This window comes from Eutrema salsugineum, unplaced genomic scaffold (genome assembly GCF_000478725.1).
Source record: "Eutrema salsugineum unplaced genomic scaffold, Eutsalg1_0 scaffold_8, whole genome shotgun sequence".
In the NCBI taxonomy this organism is placed as follows: domain Eukaryota; kingdom Viridiplantae; phylum Streptophyta; class Magnoliopsida; order Brassicales; family Brassicaceae; genus Eutrema; species Eutrema salsugineum.
The window spans coordinates 3704421-3717658 of record NW_006256414.1 but is presented as its reverse complement, the minus strand read 5'-3'; the positions used below and the strand labels follow the sequence as shown (position 1 = coordinate 3717658).

The following is a 13238-nucleotide window of genomic DNA, read 5'->3' as shown; positions in this document are numbered from 1 at the left end:
ATTTAGTCTCTTGCTCGTTCATGTTTTATATTTGTATATTGTATAATTTATAACTTGGTAAAATATTTTAGGTTTAGGGTTTTGCTAGTCATCAAATTCGTAGGAACTTTGGCATTTAGTTCCAAATTCGTCTAGTTATAATGGTTCGAAGTTATTATAGCTGGCTGATAACTTGTTTCCAAGTCATATTTCTTGATTTTATTAGATTTCTTCCTTATTTTTATGTTCTATAGTTCTTTATCTTCATTCTTTTGGTCTCCTTCCTCATTGTTAACGTATATGTTTTTCGTATTTTCAGAGATTTTTCTTCATCAACTTTTTGTTCTTCTCCTTCTTCTTTCTTTTTTCCATCTTTGTATTCATCATCTTCCACTTCTACTTTTGCTTCTTTTTTTTTCTTTTGGTTTCTTTTTTTTAATCTTCCTTTTATGAGTTTGTTTCGCCCTCTTATTTTTACTTATTTAGTGTATATATTCTTCTTCTTTTACTTGTATTCGTCTTCTTATTTATATTTTGATTTTTCTTCTTTTTTCTATTTTTCTTATTTTTTCATTATCTTTTAATATTTTTTTATTATCATTATTCTTTTAACTTTCTTTTAAAAAATTTTACTCTTACTCTTATTGATGAAAAATAATAAATATAAAAGTATGTAAATTAACTGAATCAGTGTTATTTTTTTTCTCTTTTTAAAAAAATGAAAAATAATAATCATTTTAAAGTGTGTGAATTAATTAAGTTATTAACTTTAGTTCTTGTTCAGTTGATGATGTGGACGAAAACTCTCTAATTACATAATTGTATGTTCAAAATAGAATATATATATATATAATTTTATTTATCTTTTATAAGAATATTCTCTAGTATAACTATGTATGCTACCTAATCATTATATCTTCTTAAATCTCTCATCGATCTCTGTAACGAGAAGAAGAAGTTAAGAATAGGATGAAGCAAATCAAAAGGGAAAAGTGGAAGATGAAGAGAAAAGAAATAAAGAAAGAAAAGAGGAAGAGGACTACAACAATTATGGATCTTCCTGATGGAATTTTTATTGAAGAAATTCTCAGGAGGATACCAGAACCGATGGATCTGTGGCATATTACAAGAGCAACCAAACGATGGAATTTGCTTTTCAAATCCATGATTAACCCTTTCTCTGGATTGAAGTTGTGCAGGAAATGTAGTGGTGAATCAATAACGATTACAAAAATTTGTTTTTGATTTAAATAATGTTTGATTTTATTATAACTTTATGGATGGTTTCACGTTTTCTTATTAATGATAATTGTTTTACATTATCAAAACGTTCCTCGTTGAAACAAAAAAATCAGAGCTCAGTCACGGCCGCGTATCAGATCAGATAGATCAGAACAATGCATAGGACCCAACCCACGCTGAAGCCAAATTCTTCACAGCTCATTCTGCACCAGCCGGGAATCGAACCCGGGTCTGTACCGTGGCAGGGTACTATTCTACCACTAGACCACTGGTGCTTGTTGTACTATCATAAACCATTTTAATATTTATTTATAAATACTGAAATTAGGAACTGAATTTGAATATAACTAATTCCAGTTATCGTTTTGAAACCAAATTAACCTAAACAGATTCCCAAATTAGTTCTCCTAAACAGATTCCCAAATTAGTTCAGAGAGTAAGTTTGTTTATGCTGTTTCGAACCAATATGTAATTGAAAATCCAAATTGAACGAAATACTATTAGTTGATTAAATAATTTCAACGTTTTCATATTAATAAGGAGAATCTTTGGTACAAAACACAAAATTGAACTAAACCGGAACCATGCCAGTAGAGCTAAACCAATCAATCAAACACTTTTCAGGAGAGATCACCGATTACACGTTCACATTTGTCTTCCATTATCTTCACAGCTTCAGTGAAGAGAACATCTGGAGGCAGTGATCCAGTGGACTCAATTTTAACTGAGAAAAGACAAATAACAAACTCGATTAGGGTTTCTTTCAAATAGATCATAATTTGCCAGAGTAAAAAGAATGTTTTTACTTTCTCTTCTTACATATAAAATGGTTCTTGACACTGCGCAGATCCACCAGGTCTTCCAAACCAGTGTCTCTAATGCATTCGCTACACAAAGTGCAATTACGAGGCTGTGCTACCGTTGCCCTTTTCCTACCTGTTAGTTTACCAATATTTCAGAAAGTTGTGCAGCCAAGTTTCACAAGAATCTCCTCTTGTTATTCAAAAAGCAGATAAGAAGATTTGAAGGAACTTTGGGAAGGCTTTTACTTTACCATTGCCCATGTCTTCAATGTCAAAAACATTCTGTGGGCAGGCTTTTACGAGTTGTTCAGCTTGCTCATTCTCAACTTCCCCTAGTAGAACCACCTATGATAGTTTCAACAAAAGCATTTGAAAAGATTAGGACGAGGCAAGAAAAGACAAAACCCCTTTTTACTAGAAAGCACAATAGATTGAGGTATGAACTTCACACCTCAGGAAGCATTCGATACCAAGCCGTCCCTACTGGGGACCATTTTGCATGTGTTTTACCAATGCCTTTAATCGCATGAGCTTCAAGCTCGATTTCCTGCAAAAAGTAGATAAAATTAAGACGCAAGTGTTTGGTGTTTGGTTAATCTCTCATCGCAAGTAATTAAGAAGAAGAGAAACAGTACCTGACCAGGGCTGAGTTTTGCTATCAAGATATCGAGGTGGCTCGGAGCGATAGGATTATTCGCAAACTCAGGTAAGGAATCTTGGCTACAGCTGAATGAAGTGTAAGTCTTTGGCTTTGAGTTTGAACCTCCTGATTCTTTGAGAAACTCACTTCCATTTGGTAACCATATCAATTCGTTCGTCAAAACTACAAGTGAAACCTCTTCATGAGAGATCGACCTGACAATAAAGCAATGAATCTTCTGATGCTAAACTAAGAACAGATAATTACCTCTAAGACGTGGTGCACCTTTTGGACATTTCACATGGAGTTTGAAAACAATGGTGTTCTTTTCATTCGGCTGATCATTCTCTATGACACACAGAGATAAATAATTAAGCTTGACACTAAAAAATATATTTTCTTGTGGAGATGGATCAAATGCCACTGAATATTTTCTTACCGGATAAATATTCAAAGAGTCTCGGATCCACAGCAATCGGAATAAGACCAATCCTGTGAGCAAGAACTTCGTCTATAATAACCGATGTGTTGTATGCTATAAGGACCTTTTCAATAGCCATTGTAGGAACCTACAGTAAAGGAAACACATTTTTTTAACCAGAGATTCTAATAATCAGGACTCAGAGATTGTGAACCAGTGGACATACCTCAGCTATAAGGATCCTTCTAAATGCATTGGCAAATGCTGCATCTATACCAATCATATCAAACTCCATGTCTGTCTCTGTGCAGCTAATCACATCAACTTTGAAATCCTCATAGAAGTTTTTTAGTTTCACACTTTCGTCCACTCCCACAGAGATATCGCCACCCATGTAAATGGTATCCTGAGTCTACAGAAAACACACAAAAACAAGAGCACAACAAGATTTAAGGGCTTCAAGTTTCAAACAAAAGACCAAAGCCACGGTTTAATCTTGTAAATCCACAACTTTTTTACAAGAATCTTACTCTATATTCGACACGAAAACCATGAACACAGCAAAAGATAAAACTCTAAAAACTGAGAAAAGCCAATAAATTTCTAACTAGCTGAACCTTTAAGCAAACAATACAGAACATGAAAAGTTCATACATCAATAGGAGCATCATTTTTGGAGAGGACACGATTTTGCTTGACTTTCAGATGAGGAGGAAGACCGGAAGGGACGTCGGAGAGATCCTCGATGTTGAAATTCTTTGCGAATATCTTCTCTTCCTCGGTCACCATCCTTCTCTGCAGCAAAGTTCGATTTTTTTAAAAGAAATTGCGAGTAATTTCGGTCAAATACTGACTAATCTTTGGTTAAACCTCTGTTAGGGTTTATCAAATACCGATAGAAACCTTAGCAGAGGCAAACAAAAAGCTTAACGTTTTGAAAGTAAACCATAGGGGATGCTATGCTTTAAGAGGAAAATCGAAGAAGCTTACTTCAGAACTATAAGGATTGAGATTTTGAGAGAAAACGCAGCGGCGAAGAGGAGGATGAACAACAAACGGCGGCGAAGGGTTTGAAAAAAGCCGTCGTCTTTAACAATTTAGTATTTAGGAAAATTTGCAAAGAAACCTTCAGAATAACCATTTATTGCAAACTGGCCCTCATCACGCAAAACATTTGAAAACAAACCGCTCTAATTAAAACTCGCACAAAACAAACCTCAAACATTATTGTCGTTTCTTTAAACTTAAAACGGCACATGATTGATTGACCTGAGAAAAGGCACATTATTCTTGTACTTGCAAATTCTGGCACATGATTTGTACTTGTAATTTTGGAGAAAAAATCTAAGGTTTCAGGTTATAACTTACTCAATTTTTGAAAGATAATAACAAAACTTACACGACTTAGTGTCAAAAATCACATATTTTCATGATTCCACTCATCGGACAAAAGAATAAATTATCTTTCTATCAACTTATAATCCTCTGCAACCCTGTAACATTCATGACCAAATACTACATACTACAGTAACATGAACAAAAAGCATCTGTCTCATTATAGTCTTCTGCTTAGCAAATCAATCAGATTTCTTGTCTGAACAAAAGGATTATGGTATATATTACTGACACTCTGCTAAGAGAAGGAAGAGCTCTTCATCTGTAATGGCTCCCATCTCCATCGCTCTTTCCAATACACTTAATCCTCCACCATCCTCTATTGATGGACGAGCACCTCTGCATATATTATCCAAAGAAAACGAGACAATTATTAAAAGGCAAAACTTTTCTGGTGAAGTTAAGAAAAGAAAAAGAGTTTTACCTTCTCAGTAAAACCTTTGCAAACGTATTGTTCCCTGATGCTATGCAATGATGTAACGGAGTTCTTCCATGATAATCTCTCATGTTTATGTCAGCACCAAACTGCAACAACAGTTCAAGCAAGATCGGGTCACCGATTTGACACGCCACGTGCAACAACGAACAGCCTTGAAGACAGTTTCTTGCTTCGTTAGAATCCTTGATTCTCTGACACGCATTTGGATCGTGCCTTATCTTTACTCCATCTGGTGTATCACCAACATGGTGGTGATATTCATCAACGGGAGTAATATCATCGAACTTGGTATTGATGATATTCGTATCCGCTGTTACAATGAGTCTGTAGATTTCTCTTATGTTCTTACTTTGAACAGCTTCCCATATTCTACTTGAGGCACTAAGGTTTGTTTCTCTTTCATCTTTGACAACTAGCGCTTTCTCCAGGTACTGTCTAGGCATAAAACATTAGCAGGTTTAGTATTGACCAACCAATTTGACATATTTCAGTCATCAAAAGTATATGCGGAAACTTTGAGAGCTAAATACGATACCTTTACTTGAATGTATTTCTCTTTTAGAGTAAAGGAATCTTTTGAAGATGGTTTCGGAATCAATGCAAGAGTGTTAGTTGATATCTCTTCACTGCAAAAATCCAACATGAGTTAGGAAAGCAAAGAAGTTCATCAATCCTAATTCCTATGTTGGACACATTTGACTTCTTGATTGTGTTTTTAGAGATAATCTTTGCTTTCAAAAACTACACAGAATCTCACTTTCCATAAGAAATCATACCAGTCATCGTTAAGCTGAAGTAGCTCCTCCCATACTCCATTACAATATGCATTGCCTAAGTTTCGAAATAAGTCCAAGATTGTGGGCTCCCATACTTTCACATCCAATGTGAGTGATCTCACCTGCAGAAGATCTATGGCATTAGCTTGAATATCTAACACACGATAAACATGGTTTCCTATACAACAAACTAGCTTATACAACCTCAAACTGAATGGATACTGTACCACAACAAATACCTTGGAGATATGAACACCGAGATTCCTATGAACACCAGAGCATTCGATGCACATCAAAACTCCAAGATTCAACGATGCCCAATCGGGGTCAGGTGCATTGCATTCTGCACATGCGTTATTTCCAGGGATTCCTCTGAGTATTGTAAGGACATCATCTCCCATATTTAGTCTTTGATTATAATTTTGTTTTTGATCCAGGGAGAGGTCATAACTAGCAGGACCAGAACCAGCATAGTTTTTATCCAAGTATTGATTTGGTGACTGCAGAAGATAATACAATCTATATTAGCACAAACGCTAAACACTCGATCTGAAGTAAAAGAGAAGCCTGGGGCTTGTCTTGTGTCAAACCTGTTGCAGGAAATGAGAATTCAGGCGTGTTGCTATAGCTGCTGTGATCTTATTTACCCAATCCATACGATCAGCTCCATTTTCAGCCTAGTAGCATACAGAAAAAGCTGTGTTAGCCTCCTGAAACTATATTTGCTCCTTTGTGACCAATAAACTGGGTACCTGTAATGTGTAAGTCTTTTGAGGAGAAATAATTCTAAAACAGAGTCGGAGATCTGTGTCCTCTGCGTCCAATTTTATCAGTGAAGTACGGAGATCGATCATATTGCAATCTAGGCTTCCCTGTGAAGCTGATCGAATGTGTCTTGAACGAAATCTCCCAAAGACGCCACTGTTGTGCTCACCTAAACCACTATAGTAATGTTGAGATCCCTATGAAGAGAAAAGGATGATTAGAAGGATAGAAACTTAAAATGAGGAAAACGCAGGTGAGATAGACTTGTTTTAACAGACACATATTTAAATAAAGCCAAAACTTTAAGATTCATGAAAGAGATCAACAAAATATTAAGATATTGGACTTTTGGCATCTAGAACTATAACCAAGTTTGAAAGAATTATTGGCTCTATCTAATGGAAATGAGGCAGTAAAAAAGAGCTTGGCACACATACCGCTGATTTATTACCGGTGTTTCTGTAATAATATAGGGATCCATGATTGTCAAGCACAAAGAACCTCCTTTTCCAATCAGCTCTCAGACTAGCTGATCGCTTTAATAGATACCCTTGTTTAATTACCTGCAGTAGTACAGAAGAGAACATATGTAAGACTTAGCCTGCATGAGAACTGAAGCAGTGAAGCGTAAGACTCATTACCAAATTAGTCATTATAAATCTCAATGTCTGCATAGTTGCATTATATCTTTGAACAGAATATCCAAATCATGAAGTTATAAATTCTTTGCAGGCACAACTCAGAAATTGACAATATTGCTTCAACTTTATAAGTATATTGCTGGGAGTTGGCAAGCAAGATCCTATCGACTATGACACTTTGAACAATTTTCCTATGGAAAGACAAAACTTGACAATTTTCTTTACCAGAGAGACATTGGAACAATTTGTGTAAACTATGGCTTTGCGCTTGAATACTACACGAGTGAGTTGGAGATCCTTACTTCCTTGTCCGCTGTAGATATCGACGTTGCTTCTACGTTTTTATATGGGATAGTTCTATAAACATGGTTTCCATCAACACTAGAGGGTTCTGCTTTAGCAGAGACCTGTTGGCTATCTAATTCAGATTGAGTCCTGAATTCTTGAATGCGTCTTGCAAATCGATCTTCTTCAATCTTAGACTGTTCTTTTGATTGTTGTGCATATGTCAATACCTGTAAAAAGAAAAGTAACAAGAAGCAGTGCTTATCAATTTTATTAGAAAACAGGGTGGAACTTTTTAATTATAAGTTTAATAGTATTTTAACTGTTTAGCCTCTTTGCCTATTCATCACTAACTCTCGCTTCGTTTAAGATTATATATTTCTACTCATCTTACTTCACATGTTAGCTGAGTTAAATTTCTTGTTCTTTTAAAAACCAAACTTGTCCATCATCAACAATTATACACCAAATTACTATAGCCAAATTTTATCTTAAAAACAAAATGTTAGACTTTCAGAAAACTTTCGCCTTTTTTTCCTTTCAAGTTTATCTTTGTCGTGGAAGCACAGAACAAAAGGGCAGGAAAGATTTATAAATGGCAATATCTGGCACCCGTCTCAAATGCATTCGTTTTCTGTTTATTTGGACTACTGAAAAGGGTTTGACATTAAGGTTGTACCTGATGGATATAAGGCTCCATTTGGCTCAATAGCTCATACCCCTGAAGCACAAAGAGACCACATTAAGGAATACAACATGGCATTGGCACAGATGTTGCCCTAAGCTGGTCACACTTGGTGATGTCTCAAAATGCAAAATAAGAAGAAACCTACAAGCTTAAAATATCTCAAATGGGAATCCATAATTGCACTTATAGATTCCAAGAACTCGTACTTCTTTTTTGCTTCAATGGTCATCAATGAATTTACCTGCATTCCTTAAACCAAAGAGAAATACATTTAGACGAAGAAAGGTCAAAAAGACAATAATACTAGTGGCTTATGTTTGTAGACTTAGCATACTAGATTGAAACGACTTTTCTCAAATGCTGACTTCGAATTCTCCAGATCCTGTAAATACAACACTACAACTGTGTTACCATCCCAGATTTGTGGAGGAGTATATATCTGCTTGAGTGTCAAATGATCTATATATTGCACATATACAGTTTACGGATGCAGGTATACAGATAAAGACATATACATCACAACGTGAGATTTTGCTTGAATTTTCCTCACTAGCCAAAATGAGAAGAATTACAGTGCTAGTACCTCTTCCAACTCAGCAACAATGTCTCCTCTGGTATTCTTCTTTAGCGACACAAACTTTTCGCGTGCCTTCAAAACGGATAATAAAATGCATTGCTTAGCTTCAGATCAAGAATGCCATGCAGAAACATATTATCTTAAAGTAGATTAAGCATCAACTATAATGCATGTCAGTCTCCCGTGTTTGAAAACTCTTGGTACTATGCAGAAGTTGAAATGAAAACTTCTTTCCAGCCTCATAATTGATTAAATATATGCACTAATTGAAGAAAAGGGATAGCATTATGATAACACCATGCATAGCTTATGCAGGAAGGCACTTTTCTTTTAAATGACCATGCACCAACCATTTCAATATATTGTGTTTCACGAAAAGCCAAGTTCATATTGCAGTGACAACAGTAATAAAATAAGGTGTACCTCTCCACGTACAATAAGTACGTTAAGCAATAGACTATTATCGATTACCTGATCATAAGAATGGACAGCTTTATCGAAACGACGCCGAGACTCCTGTAAAGTTAGTAAACAGTAAAATGGTTCATTGGCAAACGATAGCTTGAGAATTCGATAACAGACATTATAGATTAATTCAAGAGAACTACTTTTCTTCTGAAAATGGTTCACGTTAGGAAAAGGAAGATATAGAAATAGGAATATGACAAAACGGTGATAAATCCAACCTAGCTAATGGCAATGGTATAGAACTTGTCAACAGGTGTAAACAAAAGACCAACAACCTAATCTTCTGTAATCTCAAGTCCATAATATTTGACGGTTACATTTGACACTTTACAGTACATAAAAATTGGAGAACAATCAAAAGTTCCAGCGCAAAAAAAGTAACCTTTGCTTCTTTTAAATCAACGGTCATAAAGTTCGTCAGCCTCTCAAGTAATACGTGCTCCACCTACAAAAACGCAACAATATTTATAACTTTAAAGCGAATATTTAAATTTAGGTTTTCAGAATCATACTATGACTACATTTCAGATTTCTTTTCATTAAGTTTTTGCATCTCTCCACTTTATCGACACAGGTGTAGTTTACTACTTAACTCTAAAGTAAGTCTCTACAATACATTATGAAAGTACGAATGAACAAGACAATGCTAAATAACTTAAAGCTACCAACCAAATAAACAGTCTTCCAATAATGAGACACTGTTCGGTTTTGTCAGGTATTTATGTGTAACTACTATTCACAAGATACGATGAGAATTACCTGTGAGCGAAGAAACTCCTTATAAGAGGAGAGTTCCCGAAGTGTATTTATAAATTTAGATATCACTGGACCTGATGCCATCCAAAAGTATAACAACGAAACAGATCAGAAACAAGAACTTCTAGATTTCCTTGGAATTATACAATGTTTAGCCAATCATCTCCAAATGACTAGCTTCAAATTTTCTGCAAATTAGCGGATGACTTTCCAAGATAAGAGTATGCAAATCAACCTTATTACCCACACTATTTGCGTAGAGCAGTCTTTTATAACTGGTGAACTAAACGAATACATCGCAGTTTTTATAGTAACCAATGAGCTCAAAATCTGGTCGGCGTAGAAAGTATCATAGGCCATAGCACCTAACTAAGTAATCAACTCAAAAGAGTGGCCAAACTAATTGAAAGTGAATCAAAAACCTCCAATTGAAACACTGACGGGATCATCATGTCCAGCACCAAACTCTTCCAGAGAATCTGCAAAGGCACTGACTCCAGTAGATGCCTCTCCCAAAGCTCCCCTATAACCAAAAACATTGCAATTCCATTCAATTTTCGATTCTCTTCCTATGCAGACAGATTCATCAGCGAAAAGTAGAATCGTAACAAAATAGACGTATCAAACTTTAGCATAGTGTAAATATAGAGAGAAGGAAACAGCAAAGAGACACACAATGAAGGTGGGAAAGAGTGAGAACGAGAATGCTGATCATTGATCAATTCCTTTCCAATGAGTCCCAAATAGTAATTTTTTCGTCTCTATTTGAAACTGTAAAAGAAGATCATCCAGCACAGAAATCTTACGTTTACCGTAAAATGGTACAACTGTTAAAAAGCTTCAGCCTTCAATTGTCAAACAGTTCATGAGATTTAACTAATCAATAAGACAGAATCTTATAGCATAGAAAGATGATTAAGACATTACGACAAAAACGGAAACAACCAAAAAAGTAGGTAGATTTATACTTACATGAACTTCTTAACACCTTTGTATAGCTTCTGACAACGATCTTTAAGCTCATCAGTTGTTCCTTCTAAGGAAAAAACCTGATACAATAAAAACTCATAGTAACCACCAGAGAACAAAAAAAGGATCAAATCTCAAACCTTTATTGGAAAAAAAGTAGTGTACCTGTTTTTGAAACATTGGGGAGTCCTCAAGATTGATAAAGGCCGCCATTGTTAAGACAAAACAAAAAACCGAAGAAGGTTCAGACCAAAAGTGTACGAAATGAGTTAAGAAAAGACAAGACAAGCAAACCCAAGAATGCTGTCTTTTGCTTTCTTCTTCGATTCGAAATGAATCTCGCGAGATCCAGAGAAGTTTTCAGCTGTTTATTGGTGTTTTTTATTTGCTTTGGGAAGAGCCAGAAAATTTTGGGGATTAAATTTCTTACAAATACACCCTCCTTTTATTATTCATTACAGAAACGGGGGAGGAAATAATATCAGATGACAAAACCATCCTCGAGGACATAAAAAAAAAAAATTAAGCCATCTTCATGTTACCTTTTTTTTAGAAAACAACATATTTTTCCATCTAAACTTTCATATTGATGCAGATCCATCCCATGTTTAAAGGTTAGTATATTTTCCTCTTATTTAAAAGTTCCAAAAAATAATTCTCCCCCATTTAAATGCCAAAACTTATTTCCCCATATTAGTCGGTTTTGATGATTTGAGAATTTAATCCGATATAAACCCATTGAAACCCCTTACACCGGTTACTAGACCAAAACTAATACCTAACCCAAATAGAATTCTGACTCATACAAAACCAACCCGGTAACGATTTTAAATGAAAAAAGTCCCCAATCTTTTGCACGAACTCTAAATTTTTTTCTGCATAATTCCTATCTTATCTGATTTTAGCAAGCGATTTGAGATTGAAGATGAGCAATGCATCTAGAGGTTCGAATGTGACATTAGTTGATCGTGGAAGATGAAGATTTATGGAAGTTCCGAAGAGATGTTGGTGTGGGAAGCAATTATGGCCAAAATGTTGAAGTCCGATGTGAATCCATACCGGAAATACTTCCAGTGTGTTGTTGCTGTAGAACAAAAGGTGTGCTTTTGCCATCTCTTTATCTGTCATTGTTAATATCAATTGTGCTGATTTGCATTTTGCTTGTCATATTTTGGAGTTTGTGTAGCTTATAAATCTGCCTTGGTAACCTTATGGAGATTCATTCACTTCTTTCTTCCTTTTTTAATCTGCTTTGGTAACCTTATTCCTTCTAAGCATGTCGGGCACCACAGGTTGAACTATTGGTCGCTCCTCTCCAACTGGCCAAAAATGGGCACCTCTAACTGGAACAATACAATTTTTATAAAGCTTTCTCCACGTCTCTGTCCTAAACCACTTGCAGACATAGTGTTGAGTTTCAAATCCTCTTTTGAGCATCACTCCATATGCATGCTCACAAGGAATGCCTTTGATTTGCCACCTTCTGCAGGTAAAAGTCCAATGCTCCAAGTTGACTCGATAAGAACATCAATCGACTATAGCTAAAAGCATCTTATTGGTGGATGGTTGGACAAGGCTCCTTTAGCTTTCTCATGTAATTCCGTCAGATATTCACTCACATATGGAGTACATAAGCCATGGTGGTTGTCAGCTTTAGCATCTCTTTAGGCTACACGAACCATTGCAAGTCTTGCAATGGTCTCCAACATCGACATTAAAGCCTTGTCTTTGGCCTTACCTGAAAAAAAAAATACAATGAACCATAACTAGAAAACAGAATGAGAAGCTTGTAGAATGTCATAACAGGAGAGACATTAAGATAAAAAATGTCATGAGCGAAAAGTAAACCTTACCTATGGAGTTGTTGAATGATTCTACAAAGTTGTTTTCCACATCTTCACAATATGGTCCAAGTTTGTAGAATTCTCTGCACCAAGTCTCTGGTTTCGTATTCATCACATTAGCATAGACAACTTCATCGTATAGCTCAGTCTTCCTTATATTTATTCTGTAATCTTCCAAGTTGTAGCTCCAAGCGAGATGCCAAATCATGGTCTTCAGCTCCGGCATCTTTCCATGTCAAGACTTTACATTCATATAAATGTGTCTCACACACATTCTATGTTCTATCATAGGTAGCTCATCCTTAACAGCACTGATCAAGCCCTACATAAAACATTAGCAAAAAAAAAGTGAGCACAACTAAGCAAAAAACTTAACACAACGAACCGTAACACAACATTACCTTTTGACGGTCAGACACCAAAATATATCAATCTCCATTTCTAAGTCCTAAGTCAACCTTGATCTTATGAAAGAACCACACCCAGTTATTTGTGTTTTCCTTTTGAACTACAACCCATGCGATTAGATAGATTTTGTTATTAACATCTC

General features: G+C 35.6%; 2 protein-coding genes and 1 non-coding gene across 5 annotated transcripts; all 3 read right to left on the bottom strand.

Moving 5' to 3' along the window:
• Positions 1-1425: 1425 nt before the first annotated feature.
• On the bottom strand, positions 1426-1496 carry TRNAG-GCC. Its single transcript has one exon. It is a non-coding gene; the product is annotated as a tRNA-Gly (tRNA).
• A 233-nt stretch (positions 1497-1729) lies between these two features.
• Positions 1730-4151, bottom strand: LOC18010293 (DNA-directed RNA polymerases I and III subunit RPAC1). Of its 2 annotated transcripts, none has more exons than XM_024160635.1 (10): positions 4076-4151; positions 3740-3880; positions 3312-3497; positions 3104-3233; positions 2932-3012; positions 2660-2847; positions 2476-2571; positions 2276-2369; positions 2041-2157; positions 1730-1945 (listed from the first exon to the last, which is right to left on the bottom strand). In XM_024160635.1, exons 2-10 carry the CDS (start codon positions 3872-3874, stop codon positions 1842-1844), a joined length of 1131 nt encoding a protein of 376 aa, XP_024016403.1. In that variant the 5' UTR covers positions 3875-3880; positions 4076-4151; the 3' UTR covers positions 1730-1841. The 2 variants fall into 2 exon arrangements, with proteins under 2 accessions (XP_024016403.1, XP_006392109.1); XM_006392047.2 differs by having other exon boundaries at positions 3740-3875; positions 4076-4114.
• A 376-nt stretch (positions 4152-4527) lies between these two features.
• On the bottom strand, positions 4528-11181 carry LOC18010285 (ADP-ribosylation factor GTPase-activating protein AGD2). 2 transcript variants are annotated; one of them, XM_006392046.2, is made up of 19 exons: positions 11010-11181; positions 10848-10924; positions 10298-10398; positions 9879-9949; positions 9502-9564; positions 9123-9167; positions 8658-8723; positions 8409-8456; positions 8220-8315; positions 8066-8107; positions 7404-7616; positions 6898-7023; positions 6448-6657; positions 6286-6372; positions 5935-6195; positions 5696-5817; positions 5455-5545; positions 4905-5350; positions 4528-4819 (listed from the first exon to the last, which is right to left on the bottom strand). In XM_006392046.2, the coding sequence occupies exons 1-19, from the start codon at positions 11055-11057 to the stop codon at positions 4705-4707; spliced, it is 2328 nt and encodes a 775-aa protein (XP_006392108.1). In that variant the 5' UTR covers positions 11058-11181; the 3' UTR covers positions 4528-4704. The 2 variants fall into 2 exon arrangements, with proteins under 2 accessions (XP_006392108.1, XP_024015889.1); XM_024160121.1 differs by lacking the exons at positions 9123-9167; positions 9502-9564; positions 9879-9949; ... (1 more) ...; positions 10848-10924; positions 11010-11181 and having other exon boundaries at positions 8220-8323; positions 8658-8724.
• Positions 11182-13238: the final 2057 nt, after the last annotated feature.